General features: G+C 44.9%; 1 protein-coding gene across 1 annotated transcript; it reads left to right on the top strand.

Annotated features, from left to right (window-relative positions):
- Positions 1 to 2,031: 2,031 nt before the first annotated feature.
- cmtm7 (CKLF-like MARVEL transmembrane domain containing 7) lies at positions 2,032 to 12,199 on the top strand. Its single transcript, XM_079343771.1, has 5 exons — positions 2,032 to 2,309; positions 3,079 to 3,255; positions 6,073 to 6,171; positions 7,753 to 7,834; positions 9,546 to 12,199. Exons 1-5 carry the CDS (start codon positions 2,199 to 2,201, stop codon positions 9,557 to 9,559), a joined length of 483 nt encoding a protein of 160 aa, XP_079199897.1. The 5' UTR covers positions 2,032 to 2,198; the 3' UTR covers positions 9,560 to 12,199.
- The last annotated feature ends 8,594 nt before the right edge of the window (positions 12,200 to 20,793 follow it).

Below are 20,793 nucleotides of genomic sequence, written 5' to 3'. Positions count from 1 at the left end.
TGTGTGTCTGTGTGTGTGTGTGTGTGTCATTTATTCTGAGTAAGTTCACCCGAGAAGCTTTGCTGTGTGTGTGTGTGTGTGTGTGTGTGTGTGTGTGTGTGTGTGTGTGTGTGTGTGTGTGTGTTTCCAGTCCTTTGTCTTACTTCCTTAATATCTATTTTGTCTTAAAACCAGTAACATTAGATTATATTTAGACTGGACACACACTGGGTGAGCTCTTCATGAGGCTCCTGACTTGTGTTTGGGTGAATATGCACTTTTATGTTGTTCATACTTTTTGCTGTTCAGAAAATACCTGTAATTACTAAGCAGCAATCTCCAGTGTTGAATAAATAAAACAGATGCTGAAGTATAAACATCCTGCAGTACCTGGAGTGTCCACTAGAGGCTGGCTGCAGTACCTGGAGTGTCCACTAGAGGCTGGCTGCAGTTCCTGGAGTGTCCACTAGAGGCTGGCTGCAGTACCTGGAGTGTCCACTAGAGGCTGGCTGCAGCAGCACAGGAAGTCACATACACACCCATTCAAACAGCCTGTTTTTACAGCAGACATGAACATGTTTACAGCCTGCTTCAAAAAACCAAATAGGTGTGATTAGCTCATGTCTCCATCCACACACACTGTACGGGGGGGATGTACACACACACACACACACACACACACACACTGTACGGGGGGGGATGTACACACACACACACACACACACACACTGACTTTTGACTGGACTTAAAGGCGTCTGACGGTGTGATGGAGGTGACGGCAGGTAACATGACAAACGTGACAACGTGACCTACAATCAGCTGATGAGGTTAAAGCCTCAGAAACACACACACACTGACTCCCTCAGACTGTGTGTGTGTGTGTGTGTGTGTGTGTGTGTGTCCTCTGATGTGTTCAGAGACAATGTGTCCTGTGTTTGTGTGTGTATGTGTGTGTGTGAGAGAGAGAGAGAGAGAGAGAGAGAGAGAGAGAGAGAGAGAGAGAGAGAGAGAGAGAGAGAGAGAGAGAGAGAACAGTCAGTGTTTGGAGTCTGGAAGCTTCACTGTGAATGTTGCTGCTGCTGCAGTGTTTTTACTGACACAGACCACACCTCCAGCACACACACACACACACACACACACACACACACGCACACACACATCAACTCTGACACACTCAGCCATGATGAGACCCACACACACACAGGATGTTTACTTCAAAATAAAAGCATGGAAATCTCCACCCACACATACTCTCAGAGATGAAGAGAGAATTCAGACTAATGACACATGATGGCTTTTCTATCAGCTTTACAACATTAAAGATGAAACACATTTTAATACAATATTACATTAAAATATGTTTAAGACTAAATGTAACTTCTGCCTCATGGCATTTCTCTCATTTTACCTCAACGGCAGAAACTTTGAAAAAAAGACCTCTCTTATTAATTCAGGCTGATCTCCAGCGAGCATCATCACATGGTTTTATATGAGTCTTTCTACATGAATCGATTTACTTCGGCACAGCAGCTGATTAAGTTCACAGGGTTCGGGTTAAAACTTTTCACTTGCAACCGACTCTTCATTTAGTGCCTAAATCTAGAGAGACAGCGGGGAACAACACACAGGAAAGGGACCAGAGGCTGGACCAGCACCCAGGCACCCGTGTCTCACCTGTAATCCAGTTCTTCACCAGTTTTAAATAATAAAGTTAAATTCTATTTATGATGTTTTTTTATAAGTAAATCTGTTACTAAAAGAAGACGTCGATGTTGGTGTTATGTTTACTCAAGAGAAAAGTATGTTTTAGGCTAGAGGCTTTAGCGTTTTGTGTTTAAAAGTCTGTAATTGTCTCTTTGCAAGCATTGCGTTCAGCTTAAAATAAATAAGTCAAAATTAAATCAAAATGTAATAAAGATAATTCAGAGCATTTATTTTAATCCGTTTGTAATTACATTTTATAATGATAAATTGCTTTCAATGTGTCTCTACATGTTTAACTTTCTTTTTTGATTCCAGCCAGACTCTGGCGTTTATTCTGAAAAGTGTCACCGGAAGTGAGGGTGTGTCTCCGCCGTGTGTGTGTTTGTGTATATGTTGGCGCGGTGTGACGTCACACGGGCTGTACCGTTCACTGTCCGTGAGACTCCGCGCTGCAGTTTAACTTGTAAACATTCATTTATCACCGTTTTCTTTTGATCTGACCGGTAACCGGAAACATGTCGCACACCGTCATCACCACGACGACCACCACGCGAAGCTCCGGGGACAGCTTCCTGAACATGGGCTACACCCGGACCATCCCGGGACTGCTGAAGATCGGACAGATGGTGAGAGTCCAGACCCGAACACAGCTCGGGTTCACCCGGGATCCGAACCGGGACACGAACCGGGACCCGAGCGTCCACACTGACATCCCGTCAACGTTCCCATCACGTGACTTTACCTTTAAATATGATATTATGAAGTTAATTATTAACCTGAGTGACGTCACGTCAGCCGGTTGCCGAGTAATAAAAACCGTTAATTTCAGTATAAAATGTAATAAAATGTTGATTCAATGTCAGTATTTTATTTTACAGAATTATGATTTAGTTTTATTTATTTATTAAATTTATTCTGAGATTATTTAGGATTTTAACAGTCAATCTGGGTCAGTTTATTCAAAAACAAAGTTTAAATAATTTAAGAAATCATTAAATCCAGAAGTTTGATCTGCTCTCGTTGTGTTTCAAAATAATAAACCTGTAAAAGCGACTAAATCACCTGAAAGAAGTTTATTATTATTAATTGAATTCTCCTGATTATATCCTGTTGCCTTCTCTCAGTCAGCTCACTCTGACTCTCTGCAGAGTAAATACGAGGAGAAACATTCAGCTGGTTGTGTTCACACATGACGCTCAGAATAAAAACTTTTCTAAAAGCCCGAAAACTTTACGTTTAAATCCTCTAAACTCCTGATGTGAGATCATCTCCAGGTTTCCTGCTGTGTTTTATAGAAGAGATGAAACAGATTTGAGTTCTGTTATTAATGAATGAAAACTGGTCCTGATCCACGTTCAGGGTGTCATTGTGTGGCTGTCCTTCTCGCCCTCTCAGGTGGCGCTGCTCGTGGGCTTCCTGTGCGTCCGCTGTGCCCGGGGCTGGCCCAGCTGGGCCGCCTTTCAGTACTTTGAGGTGGTGTCTCTGTGGTTCCTCATCGCGCTCCTCATCTTCTTCCTCATGCATCTATTCAGACTGCAGACCAGGATGCCCTGCATCAACTGGCCTCTGACGGTGAGTGTGTGTGTGTGTGTGTGTGTGTGTGTGTGTGTGTTTCTGTGTGTGTGTGTGTTTGTGAAATATTCAAACTGCTGCAGGTTCATCGTGTAATAATTTTCACTTCTGCATTTTTAGATGAACTGTAACACAGATGTGTCATTTAGGTTGTCATGGTTACATAACAGGAAGTTACCTCCGAGGGTGTAAAAAGGAAGGAAGCCTCTGTGAAAGGTGTTAGAACCATCTCATGCTCGTGCAGCTCACTGTGTCGTCGTGGTGACATGATGAACTCTTTCAGGTTAACTCTGCTTCTTTTCTCAAGCTGTGACAACGTCTCAGGGATTCAGCTCCCCGAACACAAGAGGTCAGACACGGGGTCAAACAGGAGGTCAGACACGGGGTCAAACAGGAGGTCAGACATGGGGTCAAACAGGAGGTCAGACATGGGGTCAAACAGGAGGTCAGACACGGGGTCAAACAGGAGGTCAAAGACAAGGACAAACACAAAGTCAAACATGAGGTCAAACACAGTCAAACATGAGGTCAAACATGAGGTCAAACACAGTCAAACATGAGGTCAAACACAGTCAAACATGAGGTCAGACACGGGGTCAAACAGGAGGTCAGACACGGGGTCAAACATGAGGTTAAACACAGTCAAACAGGAGGTCAAACACAGTCAAACAGGAGGTCAAACAGGAGGTCAAACACAGTCAAACATGAGGTCAAACACAGTCAAACAGGAGGTCAAACATGAGGTCAAACACAGTCAAACATGAGGTCAAACATGAGGTCAAACACAGTCAAACATGAGGTCAAACACGAGGTCAAACAGGAGGTCAAACATGAGGTCAAACAGGAGGTCAAACAGGAGGTCAAACATGAGGTCAAACACAGTCAAACATGAGGTTAAACATGAGGTCAAACACAGTCAAACATGAGGTCAAACATGAGGTCAAACACAGTCAAACATGAGGTCAAACATGAGGTCAAACACAGTCAAACATGAGGTCAAACATGAGGTCAAACACAGTCAAACATGAGGTTAAACATGAGGTCAAACACAGTCAAACATGAGGTCAAACATGAGGTCAAACATGAGGTCAAACATGAGGTCAAACACAGTCAAACATGAGGTCAAACATGAGGTCAAACACAGTCAAACATGAGGTCAAACACAGTCAAACATGAGGTCAGACACGGGGTCAAACAGGAGGTCAGACACGGGGTCAAACATGAGGTTAAACACAGTCAAACAGGAGGTCAAACAGGAGGTCAAACACAGTCAAACATGAGGTCAAACACAGTCAAACAGGAGGTCAAACATGAGGTCAAACACAGTCAAACATGAGGTCAAACATGAGGTCAAACACAGTCAAACATGAGGTCAAACACGAGGTCAAACAGGAGGTCAAACATGAGGTCAAACAGGAGGTCAAACAGGAGGTCAAACATGAGGTCAAACACAGTCAAACATGAGGTTAAACATGAGGTCAAACACAGTCAAACATGAGGTCAAACATGAGGTCAAACACAGTCAAACATGAGGTCAAACATGAGGTCAAACACAGTCAAACATGAGGTCAAACATGAGGTCAAACACAGTCAAACATGAGGTCAAACACAGTCAAACATGAGGTCAAACATGAGGTCAAACACAGTCAAACATGAGGTTAAACATGAGGTCAAACACAGTCAAACATGAGGTCAAAAATGAGGTCAAACACAGTCAAACATGAGGTCAAACACAGTCAAACATGAGGTCAAACATGAGGTCAAACACAGTCAAACATGAGGTCAAACATGAGGTCAAACACAGCCAAACATGAGGTCAAACATGAGGTCAAACACAGTCAAACATGAGGTCAAACATGAGGTCAAACACAGTCAAACATGAGGTTAAACATGAGGTCAAACATGAGGTCAAACACAGTCAAACATGAGGTCAAACATGAGGTTAAACATGAGGTCAAACACAGTCAAACATGAGGTCAAACATGAGGTTAAACATGAGGTCAAACATGAGGTTAAACATGAGGTCAAACACAGTCAAACATGAGGTCAAACATGAGGTTAAACATGAGGTCAAACACAGTCAAACATGAGGTCAAACATGAGGTCAAAAAAACAGCCAACTGCAGAAAACACAAAAAACGTTTGTTAAACAAAAGTCTAAAACAAAAACTTAAAACTTCGTCCAACGTTAAGTTGGAAACATCCGACAGAATACAGGAGACGATGAACCGACAACCCGAGGGAAGGAACACTGACACTAAAGAGACACAGGTGAGACTGGTTACACAGGTGAGCACAATCAAGACTCAGGGAAACACACAGAGGGGCAGGACTTCAAAATAAAACAGGAAACACTGTGGAATAAATCAAACATAAAACCACACCATGACGATGAGGTCATGACTTCTTATCAGTTAAAGGTCACATGTAAAGCTAATCGGTGTGGCTAACATTAGCAGCCTCCTTGCATGTTAGCTTCCTCACGTCTGTGCTCCGGTTCACGCTGACGGCCTTCACACTGATCTAAGTGATAATCCACTCTGCTCACTGTGCTCGTTTACATCGGGGTGGTAGAGCGAGGAGCGCAGGACCGCTAACCAGCGCTAAGCAGTGAACAGTGGCTGTTTGAGAGCCAACATGTGAAATATTAAGAATGTCTTCAACTGAATTTATTTTGCCGTCTATGGAGAGTAGATCATGTTGTCACACGTGGTCGCAGGGCCGCTCGTGTTTCTGTCCTGTGCTTTTGTTTTTAGCGTTGGTTCTCCTCTTGGTGCAGACGTTCCCTCCTCACTCCCGTCTTTTCTGCTGTTTCAGGAGTTCTTTCATTACTCCGTCGGGACCATCCTCATCCTCATCGCCTCCATCATCGCCGCCGCCAAGAGTGGAGGGGTGTCGGCGCTGGTGGTCGCATCGGTACGTAATCACACAGACGCCGGGGCAGCTGGGTAAAGTGATCATAGGGAGGGTGAGAGAGGTCAGAGTAAATCTACTGAATAAGAGACGCATGATCAGTCGTGCTGTGTAAACAGACGGCTCGCCGCTCTGATGTTCTGACCTCAGATCAGCTCTCAGCTGCCTGCAGGCCGCTCGCCGTCACACTCACACACACGGCTTCTGTCTCTTCGTGGCGCTTCTTTTGTCCTGTGAAAGCGAGCGGCTGGAATTTTCAGCCCCAAACTTTACACGACAACATGAAGTATTCATGTCGATGCACCGCGAGCGAGTGACGCAGACTGGGCTGATGTGATTGGTTCCTGAAAACAGAATCAGAGTGAGACCTCTCTCTGCTCGCCGCCGCTCTGAAACACAAACCTTTGAAATCCGTTGGGAATTCCCCCTCCGTCCTTCCTGTGTCTGCTCTCCCTAATTACACAGGAAGTCACATTGACTTGAATACTGATAACAGTGTCCCCGCTGACCAATCAGATTCTACCAAACCTGGCCTCGCCCCCCCGACACTGCAGCATGTGTTCATCAGTGTTGCTCGACTGCAGCCTCTGCCACTTTGATTGTGTTGTTTTGAAAGTTTCATTTAACGTCCATCATTATTATTGATTAGAGATGCAGCATTACAGTCAGCCTGTTTCCAGCAGACGTTTTTATTCACCTTTTTTCTCGCTGGTTATTTAAAGGAACAGAAACGTCGTCCCAGCAGCAGATTTCAAAGACGGCGTGTTTTCGTCCTCTGTGTGCCGTCGTCCGCTCCCCCAACCTTAGCGCTCTGTGGTTTCCTTTTCCCAGCACATCGACTGACAGGCACAAACAAACAGAGAGAGACACTTTACATCCTGAGTGCGTACTGAACGTCTCTGGCAGACCACAGGGTTTTATTTTTATTTTATATATTTTGAATAATACTGTAAGAAACTGTTTGTGTTTAGACCTTCAAAAATAACATAAATACACAATAAATAATTACAGTGAGAATTTTTTTTTTCCAAAAATAATAAAGATTTGTTGATCAGAATCAAAAGCTTCACAAAAGAAACCATTTAATAAAAGGAAATTAAATCTTGTTATTTTTTTTGTATTTTATCTGTTTTTATTAGGTTCATTTTTATAGTTAATAAAAAATGTGTAAAATATTCCAAGCTGTAAAAAAAAGGAAGAAAAACATAAATTATACTGAACATTTTCTGTTTGATGAAAATCTTTCATCCCTCAGTATGAAAAAGAAAAATAAGTAAATATTCCTTCAGAGTGAGGCCTCGGGACCAAATCGTCTGATTCTTTGATTGAAGTTGAGGGCCGCAGAAAATCCCCTCAAGGGCCACAGATGGCCCCCAGGCCGCCCCTTGGACCCCCCTGGTTTCTGGTGCAGCAGCTCCTGTGAGGTCACATCTCTGTCCTGACTGTAGACAGTGATGTCACAGCGTCTCGTCCTCCTCTGTTACAAGAAGGTCGATCTCTGGGAGGATGTCAGACATGAGCAATCGATCCATCAGACAGAAAACAAAGGATGTGTTTGTTTACCCTCTGTGTGTTTGTCTGCAGGTGTTTGGCTTCATAGCCACCTTTCTGATGGCCGTGAGTTTGTGGACGACTTACAGCGTGACCTGTGGAAACCATCCGACAGGTAAGGCTGCTCGTGGATGTGTTAGACACACGTGTTGTTCACACGTGTGATTCCGGCAGCTTCTCTCATGTCTTTGTGGATTCAGCAGGAACAGAGCTGCAGTGATAATCTGCATGTCGTCTCATTGATTTCATTTTCTCTGCCAAACTGAGACGAGTCACTGGACACTCTGGAAGTGGACATTTAGACCTGTCATGGTTTTTGTCCCTCAATGAGTCGTGTTCACAAACCAATCCATCTGCTTATAGCAGTTTACTGACAGCTACTAAACAACAAACAGAGAAGAAGAGTATGTTAATATAAACTATAAATATAAACACCCGGAGGAGCCCCCCCCCCCCACAGAGACAGACTTTTTGTTGTCTTTGACACTCTGAATTATAATCAACCACAGGAACAGATGCTTCACTCTCATCAGCATTTATGAAACCAGCGTTCATGTTCCAGCTCCACTGTGTCAGCTCAGATGTTTTTTAATTGAACGGTTATTATTGATCCCTGGTTATCATGTTATTATTATTTTAAAATGCATGAAGTCGAGCTTCATTAAAGAGATTTACAGGAACGATTACAAATCTGCAAAGATCTGAACACGCAGACCACTGAGAGAAGATTTCTGCTTTTCATGGCAAAGTTTTGTCACGTTTTCTTTGTGTTTATAATTCTTTGATATTTGAATCTGACTGTTCGAGGGCTGAGGTGGACTGCATGGGGCTCCAGGACCGACAGTTCACCACCCTTCTTCATTATCGGGCTGCAAAACAAAATCCACAACCTGCAGGAGACATTTGACACCAGTTATAAAACATATAAGAAACTCTAATAGCAGAGAGAGAGAGACTGAGAGTGTGCTGAATAATTTAATAACCTGTAGTTTGTATCCCTGATTCAGACATCTGTCTCTAAAACTCAGACATCAGCTGAGCTCCTTTATTTAGAACATACTTTTAAAATACTCCAAAAACAACAATGCAGCAGCCAGGATGTTCTAACTTTAGATTCTGCTCCTGAATGAAGCTGATAGAAGTTAAAAAGCCTCCGTGTGTTTCTAATAAGCTCCAGCAGCAGAAAGAGAAGAGTCAGTAAAGAGTCTTCTCACAGTCAAACAGTGGGTCAGTGTTTCCGTGAGGAATGCTAGCAATGCTAACACCGCTAATCAGCCGTTAAAGAGAAGTTCATTGATTTGTTCAAACACTGAACGTCTCTGTTGGAAACTTCAGACATGATGGGACACGTGAGGGACGTCTCTCATGGTGTTCATTATTTAGATCAGAGTGGAATCTCCTGTCTGTCTGTCTGTCTGTCTGTCTGTCTGTCTGTCTGTCTGTCTGTCTGTCTGTCTGTCTGTCTGTCTGTCTGTCTGTCTGTCTGTCTGTCTGTCCGCCTGTCCGCCTGTCCGTCTGTCCGTCCGTCCGTCCGTCCGCCTGTCCGCCTGTCCGCCTGTCCGCCTGTCCGTCTGTCCGTCTGTCTGTCTGTCTGTCCGTCTGTCCGTCTGTCCGTCTGTCCGTCTGTCCGTCCGTCCGTCCGTCCGTCCGCCTGTCCGCCTGTCCGCCTGTCCGTCTGTCCGTCTGTCCGTCTGTCCGTCTGTCTGTCTGTCTGTCTGTCCGTCTGTCTGTCTGTCTGTCTGTCTGTCTGTCTGTCTGTCCGCCTGTCCGCCTGTCCGCCTGTCTGTCATTAACCCCTCCTTCCTGTCGTCCTGTCGTCCCTGCAGGTGCGACGGTCTAACAGTCGTCCCCTCGTCCAGGATCCAGACGGCTGTGTGGGCAGTTTGCTGTGTCCTGCTCTTTTTTTCTGCCCGGCAGCAACCTGGAAAGTCAAACCTGATTGGATTACAATTCTACGTCAGAGGTAACAGAACAGCTGATCCAGGACCAGCCCGTCACATTTTCAACAACGAACATTTTGAAACGAAAAAAATCCCGATGATCGTCATGGTGACGGCCTGAGAGGACTGTAGTTACAGTTTAACTTCCAGACTTCATTTTGTTCTCTGTCCTGTTTAAGGTGCTCAGTGTCACATCGCCGTGTCGGGAAATAGATATTTGTTAGAATCAGAGTTTCCCTGCGACACAAACAATCAGTCACATGGTATTTATGTAATGACTACATTTCCCATAATCCTCGCTGCTTTCCTCTTTGACACGGTCGTCTTTTCTCTCCTCCCACCGACTGCTTTTTAATGATTTAGCGACGCTCTTTTAGTCCAAGCTGCTCTTGCTCTTAAAGAAGTTCCCGTCGTGTGCCATGAATGAATCCTCCGAGCGCCGCCGCAGTCACGCTTCTCTGTCGTGTCTTTGAAACACATCCTCAGTAGTTTACAAAGTTAGCCTCCTTTTGTTTTATATTCCATTCCAACTTTTTCTTATTCTACTTTAAATATTCCTCGACCTCAGTCTGGACCACTTTTAGAAAATATCACTTTTTTTAAAACCGCCAAAAACACACCGTGCACAGTAGCGCCCTATTAGCTTGGTATGCTAATGTCTGTTAGCACAGTCAAAAACTAGCACTGTCAAAGTGTCAACATTTAAGTGTGCTAACAAGCATTAACATGCCTATGTTTTTTAAAGAAAACAACACGCATGCTAATGACTTTGTTAGCATGCTAAAGCATTTCTCAGGGCTAAAATTAATGTGTGCTAAAATACGATAGCATGCTAAATCAATGAAATGCAAAACATTAGCATGCTAACAATGCAAAACAAACAGAAACAAAAAAAGAAGAAAAACATGCTCAATGTTTAAATTCTGTCTCCGATCAGGCTCGTTGGTTTCGGCTCTGCAGACAAGATCTAAAGAAAAATACAGAATAAGAGCAGAAACATCCTCAAACAGGAATTTATCTGCTTTTACTTTGAAAGAGCTACTTCCTCCTTCATGTGGGTGAAACAGCCCCGCGGTGAAAATCAGTTTACAAATCAGCAGCCATGAGTTCAGACTGTTTGCATCATTTATTACCGTTTACAACGTGTTGTTTAGGACCTTCACGACTGTCCTTGGTGCTCTGAAGAACAAACACAAAGGATTTAAATCAAATTTATTTCACACACTCTTAAAGCACATCACTGACAGTTTGAACTGATTCTTAAAGGAGGCAGGTTAAGAGGGCAACATGGTCCAGAATACTACAGGGGAGGAAATCTGTCAAATACACGTCAACCGAATATCAATCCACCAACCATAACAAATGAAAGGTCTCATCCTGTATTTGATCATGTCTATAAACCCCTCTATTTCAGCCCTGCTCAGAACAGGCTGTTTCTGTGTCTGTAGCTTTAAATATGTAAATGAGCTGTGTCTGACCACGCCCCCTCTCTGGAAGGGCTCGGGTGTACTCGCTGCTTTCTGGCTCCATGTCCTATTGTTTACGGTGAGAAGGCAGACTCAGAGGGCAGAACAAACACCTAGCTGTGGGAGTGTCACCCACCTGGGGGAGGGGCTACTGCCCTTTGTGATGTCATGAAGGGAACATCTCCAAACAGCATGTTTGAGCACACATTTTCTGAGACGTGGAGCAGGCAGAAGACGGAGAGGATGGACTTTTCTCATCATTGGAGGGTTTGTAGACAGACTAGAGACACATGTTAGAGGAACATGGAGGAGAGGATTCTGGGTAATATGAGACCTTTCAAGAAGAAAGTGTCAGAATTATTTGATACATAATCCATTATTCACACAAACACGATCCATGTTAAATTTAAGTTTCACACGAGTTGAATCTCTCTGCGTGGAAACAGTTTGTTGATCCGTGTTTACAGATTTCCTGCTGCGTAGTTTTCTGACCAATCAGAAGCTCTGTGACATCGAACGGGGGTTCAACATGCTGAACATTCAATCCAAACAAAGTCCAGAGAGTGCTGTGATAGGCCGGAGTGAAGTTAAACTCGGGTGAGACTGAGCAGCCTCCGATCCGATCTGTCTCTGACCTGCAGGAGTAAAAAATCAAACGTGTTGTTTAAATATTTTGTGAGAGACGTTCCTGCAGCTTCTTCAAATAAAAAGAGTCTTAAAATGTCGCACTCGTTAATCCTCAGATTACTGCCTTACTGATGATCAGATGCCAAAAACAAACTGAGTGTGAGGCTTCAGATTTTGCACTGACCCGAACCGTCTCACTCGCTCTGAAGCGCGGCGATGATTTCTGTCTAATTGGCTTGAAATTAAATGTTTGACTCTGACTATGGACATGTCACAGTTTAGGTTAGCTGAACAAAGGGGAATGATTGTGTCGTCTTTCTTCTGGTGCGTCAGACACACTGCCGGGTTCTGAGAGACGTTTGACTGTGAGACACGGCCGCGATCCAAACGACTGTCTGCGGGAAAAACTAAAAACTAAATCAGACCTGTGATGGAGAAACAAAGAAAGTTTTGCATTCAGATTCTCATTCGGAGTGCCATCGTGTTTTTCCAGTTGGTAGAGAGCGTTTGGAGAAGAAGTAGCACGCCGCCTTTTTTCCGAGGGCGCCGTCTTTTTTTTGTGCAGCCGCCCCGAGTGATTGAAGCTCCTGAGAAGCTTCACTGAGTCTGTGATCAGGATTGTCTCAGACGCCCGCAGTGTGCCGGTCCTCCTCCTTACAAGTATTCAAAGCTGTTTTCTACACGGACATTCAAACATTTCACCTTCAGGTCTCTGAAGTTCACGCTGCGTATTTGCTGCTTCACCATATTATATTTTTATATTTGATTTGCACCAGTTTGACATGTGTGAGCTTTTTATCTGAGTTGAAGATGCACTGATAAAATGTCTTTAATGGTCATTGAAGCTGAACACAAACGATGAAATCACTCGACTAATCATCGGCTTCTTTAAAGATTTCTATCGTACAACATTTGCTGTGACGGGTTTTTATTGGTGCCCTTTTTTCTTTTTTTGACCTTGAAGGGTTTTTTTTTTTTTATTGCTGCCTTGAAGTTTAGTGTGAAACCAGAATCTGTTGATCATCGTGTTTCACGCGTTTCCTTCTGGTTCCACAGCTGAGCGCTAACGTGATTTATTTAAGCTTGTGTGTTTTGTGATGCTTGTTGATGCCTTTTTTCACCGATGCTAAATGTCCTGATGTAAGGCTGTTTGTCCGCTGGGACAGAAAGTATCCTGCTGATCCACGACCCCCTTTGTAGGCTGGAAGAGTTTGTTACCTGAAGAAAGCTGGATGTGCAAACTCATTCAAAAGTCTAAAATCTAAGAGACATTAAACATCACAAACCAGCAGGGCTGCAGTTTGTTCTCCGACCAGAGACGCAGCAAAGGGGAGATTGTCCACTCTTCGATTGCTTTAGTCTGGCGTAGTAAAGTTCCGTCATGGTCATGAGGTCATGGCGTCCATGATGTTTAGACTCTGGCCTCCGATTTTATCCTGAGTCCAACTGGATGTGCAGGGTTGTCTCAATACCGGTTGTTTAAACTTTGAAGTGATACCTGTTGGTTACCATGACAACAAGAATAGAAGTCCTGGACGACCGGCCTTTGGTCATTTCCTGTTGTAAGGTCAGCAGGTTTGCGTTCGCACGCTGATGTGAAGTCCGGTGACCATTGATTTGGTTTGGTTTATTTTCACGCTGCAGTTAGTCAAGCCAAAGACTTTTAAAGGTTGTGTACCACAACCGCACGCCACTAGTTGGGTCTGTAGCGCCAATCAATGGTTGCTGCCATCCGACCTATGACCCTGAAGGAGACAATAGGACAGTGGAAGAACGGCGTCCAGCAGTGCGGCGCAGTTTGTCATATGTTTAAAGTGGAGTAATATGTCAGCTGTGTCGGGTTAAAGTAGCGTGTTGATCGGGCCGGTGCATCGCCACATATCAGTCAGTCATGTGAACGTTCACCTGCAGGGAGGACTGAAGGCTGGTGTTGTTAGCAATGCTAACGTTAGCCACATTTAGCAAACCTCTTAACATTTTTACGTTTACAGACAGACAAATTCAACCCACAATGCACTGCTGTTTGGGTCACTTCCCTTGTTTGGTCCGGATCGTGACGGTCCATTTAGAAAGTCATAGACCAACCAATCACGGGGCAGCTAGTCTTTGTTACTCCTGACCAATCAGAGAGCACTGTCCTCGCTCAGCACCATGTTTTTAAACGAACCAGAGTTCAGTTCTTTGGTCTGCACCAAAGTTTGTTTAGAATTTTCACCCCCCCTGAAACCAAACCGGCAGAAACAAAAGGCCTAAAAATCATTAATGTATATTTAACACTGCTCTAATGTTAGCATGATTCACGCTACCGTCAGATTCCCGTCCCACGTGACCCACATGACCCACGTGACCCACAGGACAGCCTCTGGTCTGTACTCTATATTTGTCCTAGAACACTTGACAACATGTTCAGACGGCGTGAAGGAGTTTGATAACATCATGAGGTGACCCAGGATGCGGCGCCGAGGACTTCTGTTTTTGTTGCCGTGACATCAAAAAGTTATAAAAAGATATAAAAAGTTCTGATACTGTTTGACTTTTTCTTGGTATCGAGACAACCGTGACAGAAGAGACTTAACAGAGTTTATATTTTTAGCGTTCTTTCTGTAACAAATGAAAAGAAGCTCTGAGTGTCTGAAACGTTAAAGTGACTCAGTGTCTCAGATTCTGGATCAGCAGCAGGAGCCCAGTGGACGCTGAGAGTTCAGATTATATCCATTTGTCTCCAAAGTGCCTTAAAATTCTATGTATGATCCTCCGTCTGTTGACCTGCAGGCTGACGGTCTGAGACGTGTGATCCTCGGTCTGTTGACCTGCAGGCTGACGGTCTGAGACGTGTGATCCTCGGTCTGTTGACCTGCAGGCTGACGGTCTGAGACGTGTGATCCTCGGTCTGTTGACCTGCAGGCTGACGGTCTGAGACGTGTGATCCTCGGTCTGTTGACCTGCAGACTGTTGACCTGCAGGCTGACGGTCTGAGACGTGTGATCCTCGGTCTGTTGACCTGCAGGCTGACGGTCTGAGACGTGTGATCCTCGGTCTGTTGACCTGCAGGCTGACGGTCTGAGACGTGTGATCCTCGGTCTGTTGACCTGCAGGCTGACGGTCTGAGACGTGTGATCCTCGGTCTGTTGACCTGCAGACTGACGGTCTGAGACGTGTGATCCTCGGTCTGTTGACCTGCAGGCTGACGGTCTGAGACGTGTGATCCTCGGTCTGTTGACCTGCAGGCTGACGGTCTGAGACGTGTGATCCTCGGTCTGTTGACCTGCAGGCTGACGGTCTGAGACGTGTGATCCTCGGTCTGTTGACCTGCAGGCTGACGGTCTGAGACGTGTGATCCTCGGTCTGTTGACCTGCAGACTGACGGTCTGAGACGTGTGATCCTCGGTCTGTTGACCTGCAGTCTGTTGACCTGCAGGCTGACGGTCTGAGACGTGTGATCCTCGGTCTGTTGACCTGCAGGCTGTTGACCTGCAGGCTGTTGACCTGCAGGCTGACGGTCTGAGACGTGTGATCCTCGGTCTGTTGACCTGCAGGCTGACGGTCTGAGACGTGTGATCCTCGGTCTGTTGACCTGCAGGCTGACGGTCTGAGACGTGTGATCCTCGGTCTGTTGACCTGCAGGCTGACGGTCTGAGACATGTGATCCTCGGTCTGTTGACCTGCAGGCTGACGGTCTGAGACGTGTGATCCTCGGTCTGTTGACCTGCAGGCTGACGGTCTGAGACGTGTGATCCTCGGTCTGTTGACCTGCAGGCTGTTGACCTGCAGGCTGTTGACCTGCAGGCTGACGGTCTGAGACGTGTGATCCTCGGTCTGTTGACCTGCAGGCTGACGGTCTGAGACGTGTGATCCTCGGTCTGTTGACCTGCAGGCTGACGGTCTGAGACGTATGATCCTCGGTCTGTTGACCTGCAGACTGACGGTCTGAGACGCTGTCAGTGTGATAGAAACTGAAGGCAAAGAAAGTGGTTGATGTTGAAGGTGGAGGAGTAGAACAAGATGTCCACAGTATTAAAGCCACATCACTAAAAGCTCACATGACTTCTGTTGTTTTTTCTACATTTTTTTAACAATGTGTGTTTAAACTACAAGTTGTGATTTGTTGCATGTTGTAAATTAAAGGCTCACTGCACCACATGTGTGTCTGGCTCTCACAGTTTGTACTCAGTGCATCCAGTCAGATACGTCACTGGACTGAATCCCCTTCAGGGACCTGACGGTGTTTCAGAAACAGTTTGGGGGGGATGAGCAAGTCCTGGTTCAGGAGGATTTAAGGAAGAATGTGTGTCCTGTGTGAATGTGTGTGTGAGTCCCGCTGGCTGTGTTGTTGTCAGAGCTGTGTTTACATGGACGGGACGGTTGATCATTCTGTGTGGTCGTCTGTCCATTTATAAACTGTTAAAGAGTCTTTGGAGAAGCCGTGGCCAATCAGGAGGCAGCTAGTCTTTCATTCCTTCTGACCAATCAGAGATCATTTTCCTTAAGCATCTCACATGTTGGTAGATCTCTTGTAAATGACCCCGTGTGAACTCAGAGCAAACTTGAGGTATTTATGCAATAATGGAACAATCTGGTGATTCAGACCAGAGCAAACGATCAAGAGATGAAAAAACGCCCAGACAGTGAAGAGAGGTGATGTCAGATAACGTGAAGTGTGAGAAGAGACCGTTGTAGACTCTTACAGTTTTTACATATAGTTAAATCTTTAGATGAGCTTCATGTTGTTGTGATCTTTTTGTTTTTGGATTAAACCATCAGTTTATGAACACGGATGTTACGTGTTATTTTTAGACGTGTTAAAATATGAATCACATCCTGCAGCAGCAAAAACAGCAACTGCAGGTGAGACGTTAAAAATAAATGTAGTGCCGACTGCTGTAAACTCATGGCTCTGCAAGCTGATGGAAACCTGCAACTCAGTGTGTGTGTGTGTGTGTGTGTGTGTGTGTGTGTGTGTGTGTGTGTGTGTGTGTGTGTGTGTGTGTGTGTGTGTGTGTGTGTGTGTGTGTGTGTGTGTGTGTGTGTGTGTGTGTGTGTGTGTGTGTGTGTGTGTGTGTGTGTGTGTGTGTGTGTGTGTGTGTGTGTGGAGGTTGTGATGGGAAAGTATGAGTCATGGCCACCTCTCGCCCCCCCTGTAGGTCGCCTTGTTTCCTGAATTCAGCAGATGCAGCTACGAGTCGTTTACAAGTCGGAGCTGTTTGATATGTTTGGGGAGGTTTTAGTTTATCAGGTCCAAGACAGATCTCAAGTCTGAGAGACCGGTCCAAGTCTTTAACTTCTTCAAACCAGTTTAAAACCATGACACACGATTAAAGGCTTTTGAGACACCTGTTTAAACTTGTGGGACTAAAACTAGTCCAAGTCACGACCGACTCCAAGTCAAATTGAGTCTTTTCAGACACAGATGTTTAAAGTTTAAGTACGTTTGAGACAAGTCCAAGTCGATTCTCAAGTTCAGTTCTGCAGTTTATTTGAATCGGGGACAGTGTACAAAAAAGACATTTGTCTGTTGTCCCTGAGCAGGTGATGGCAAAAGTAAAATATAAATCAAGCAGTCATGTTCAAACTTCAAACACAGGATCAAGTCAGTTCTTAGGACCTGAAAGACAGGTCCATGTAGATTCACAGGAGCAGAACAAGTCATGTTAAATAGCAAGTCTTTTAATGTCAGTCCGTGTAAAAGCTTTGGAGGCACACTTGATAAAAGTTGTGGGTTGGTTAAAAACATGTCCAAGTCAAATGTCATGCCTTCTGAAACAAGAGAGAGCCAGTTCCTTCAAACGAAGTCAAGTCTCAGGCCAAGTCTGCATCGAGTTTAATCCCAGATCAGAAGATCCCAAGTCAAATCTCAAGTCTTTCAAACCAAGTCTATGAAAGTTGAAGTCATTCCAAGATGATGTTTTGTGTCCTCTGAATGAGTCGGCATGACCATCAGCTTATTAAGTCTCCTGGAGTTTTGACTAAAACGCTCTAAGAGATTGCATCAATAATTCAAACTGCAGCAGCACTGAACCAGAAGAGAAGAGACCCGAGAGTCAGACAAGGAAAAGGATCGACAGTCAGCAGAGAAGAGAAGGCAAAGATCCAAAGTCATCGTACTCCTAAAGATGTTCAACGCCAAGTTAACCTTCTTTAAAGTCGGGGTTTTCTTCAGATACACTCTTTAAAATGTTGGTTTAAATAGTCTTCAGGTCTTGACATAAATTAATAACTCGAGCTCTGAAAAGAAAACAAAGAAAATCTGTATCAGCTGTAAGCCTGCAAAAACTTCAACCAATGTCTGAACCCGGTTCCACTTTTATGAACCAATCACTGTCTCCCTGATCATTGTCGACCCCATGCAAGACCGGACACCCAAAGCGTGAGCTGAAATCTGCTTCTGGACCAATGGCGCTATGTAAGTAAGGGGCGTGGCTTTTGAGGGAGCATAGAGGGGGTGGGGGGAGAGATGGAGCACTGAGGGAATGCTACTTTCAAAATCATGCTAGTTTTCTAAAACTACCTACTTTAGCTTTAAAAGCTTTGTAGATTTGTAGCAATGCATCATGGTCTATCAAGAAAGAACTAATATCTCAGATCCGACCACAAAGGGCGGAGCTACACACACTGTAGTGCTTGGTGGAAAGAATCTTCACTTATTATGCAACAGTAGTAATAAAGAACAAACACAAAACACACCATGTTTAAATATCTCGGGGATTTGAAGAGAGTAATATCAGCGTACCGGATAATTATCAGCGTATAGCTCCACCCCATGGACGACCTCGGAGATGCAGGAATCATTGATAGATGTTTCAAAAGGTTTCTTCTTGTTGGATTTATTGGCTGATGTGTTGCGGAACGGTTCTCCGTGGAAACTTAAGAAGATCACAGTTTACATTACCAAACTGCCCTGAACCAAACCAGACCAAACCATCCTGAACCCAACCGAACCAAACCGTCCAGAACCAAACCGTCCTGAACCGAACCCAACCAAACCAAACCGCCCTGAACCCAACCGAACCAAACCATCTTGAAGCAAACCGTCTTGAACTAAACTGTCCTGAACCAAACCAGACCAAAACGTCCAGAACCAAACTATCCTGAACCAAACCATCCTGAACCAAACCTTCCAGAACCAAACCTTCCAGAACCAAACCGTCCTGAAGCAAACCTTCCTGAACCGAACCCAACCAAACAAAACTGCCCTGAACCAAACCAGACCAAACCGTCCAGAACCAAACCATCCTGAAGCAAACCTTCCTGAACCAAACCGTCCTGAACCCAACTGTACAAAACCGTCCTGAACTAAACTATCCTGAACCAAACCATCCTGAACCAAACCTTCCAGAACCAAACCTTCCAGAACCAAACCGTCCTGAAGCAAACCTTCCTGAACCAAACCTTCCTAAACCAAACTGTACAAAACCGTCATGAGCCAAACCGTCCTGAACTAAACCATCCTGACCCAAACTGGACCACCCCTTCCTGAACCAAACCGGATCGCTTGGTGGAAACAAGGTTTTTGTTCCCTGCCTCCCCGGGACATTTCAAATTTCACCTCTGAGTTTCCAACCAGTAGATGAGTTTCCATGTTTGGCGTAGTTGTTGTTTTCCACACAGTGAGTCGTTCACAGCTTTATTTGTTACCATAGAGACAAGAACCACATCCTGTGACCACAAAGTGGTTGAACACACACACCAACAAAAACACAAAAACCGAGTGTCTCACGTTCAGCAGCAGGAAGTGAATCTGAAACCTGAAGCAGATTCTGACGGAAATCTCTGCAATCTTTTTTGTTTGTGCTTCTCTGTTTCCATGTTTACTGTAAAGGCAGCGAAATCTGAGCAGGAGTCTGAGACGAACTTTAGCAAAGAGGACGATAAAGAGAATCGTCTCGTTTGTAAAGTACTGAATGGTGTCGTTGTGGGGGAACATTAGCAGGAGTTTTACTTCTTTTTAAAGGGTGTCATTGTCTTCAATGTTAAAGTGTGTTGAAAGCAGGTGAGCGGCCGCAGTGAAAGCCTCAGCTCCACCACAGGAAGCCGCCGCGCTCACCAAACCTCAGAGGGTTTTATGGTCATTTAAGATCTGCGTTTGAAGCAGAGCGCCGAGTGCTTCATCTAAAGCCCAGTTTATGCTTCCACGTTGCGTCAACGGCGTGCCTACGGCGTAGACCCGACGCCGTCGTTGAGCATTCGTAGTTCTGCGTCGAGGGAACGCGTCGCTCTGCAATTCCCCACCAAGCCGATAGAGGGCGGTGTGGTGACGAAGGAGACGTTTTTGGAGGTGGTCTTCGCCGTATACAACCTTTTAATGTTTAAATTGTGAGCGGAAAAGCAACGGCCAGAAATGGCGTTCTGAGTGGACCAATCACAGTCCTTGCAGTTCGTGTAGTCTGGATTTTTTAGAGGTGCGCTTCAGGCTACGGCGTAGGGTCCATGTAGGGGTCCACGCCAACGGTGTAGCTATGACGTCGATGCGACACGGAAGCATAAACCAGGCTTTACTCAACGCCTTTTTGATTACAGGTAAATTGACTTTTGTTCTCCTCCATCTTTGTCATGATTTCTAAACTCGTGTGGTCGATGTCACGGTAAACTGCTCAGGTAAAAGTCTGTGCAGATCTGAACTTTCCATCCAGGTGACCGAGAGCAGCTGACACCATGTTTGTGTTTCTGTTGCACTTCAGTGGTTTCAAACTCTGACGCTGGCTCATAAAACTCAATGACAATCAACATCATCCACATCAGAACCAGGACTAAAGAGAGCCGGTGTTCTTTTGTGTCATGAATGCAAACTGACTTTCATTCTCTTTAAAAGCCCCCACCACACACACACACACACACACACACACACACACACACACACACACACACACACACACACACACACACACACACACACACTTTGCCGCATGTTTTTCTCTTTACAGCCAAATTAAGAACAATTATTACAAATTAAAAGTAACAGTAGTGTGTTTTACGTTTTTGTATTTATTCTGATGTGACAGTGACACAAATAATATGACAAACATTGTCAAATTAATTTCCCTCTG

The sequence above is a fragment of the Symphodus melops genome (genome assembly GCF_947650265.1).
Source record: "Symphodus melops genome assembly, chromosome: 5".
Taxonomy (NCBI): Eukaryota; Metazoa; Chordata; class Actinopteri; order Labriformes; family Labridae; genus Symphodus; species Symphodus melops.
The sequence above is the reverse complement of the archived record's forward strand: the minus strand, read 5'-3'. Positions and strand labels throughout refer to the sequence as shown.

Coding starts and splice junctions, on each gene's coding strand:
- cmtm7 (XM_079343771.1), top strand. CDS start 2,199: ATGTCGCACACCGTCATCACCACGACGACCACCACGCGAAGCTCCGGG. Junction 2,310..3,078: donor TGCTGAAGATCGGACAGATG/GTGAGAGTCCAG, acceptor TCGCCCTCTCAG/GTGGCGCTGCTCGTGGGCTT. Junction 3,256..6,072: donor GCATCAACTGGCCTCTGACG/GTGAGTGTGTGT, acceptor CTGCTGTTTCAG/GAGTTCTTTCATTACTCCGT.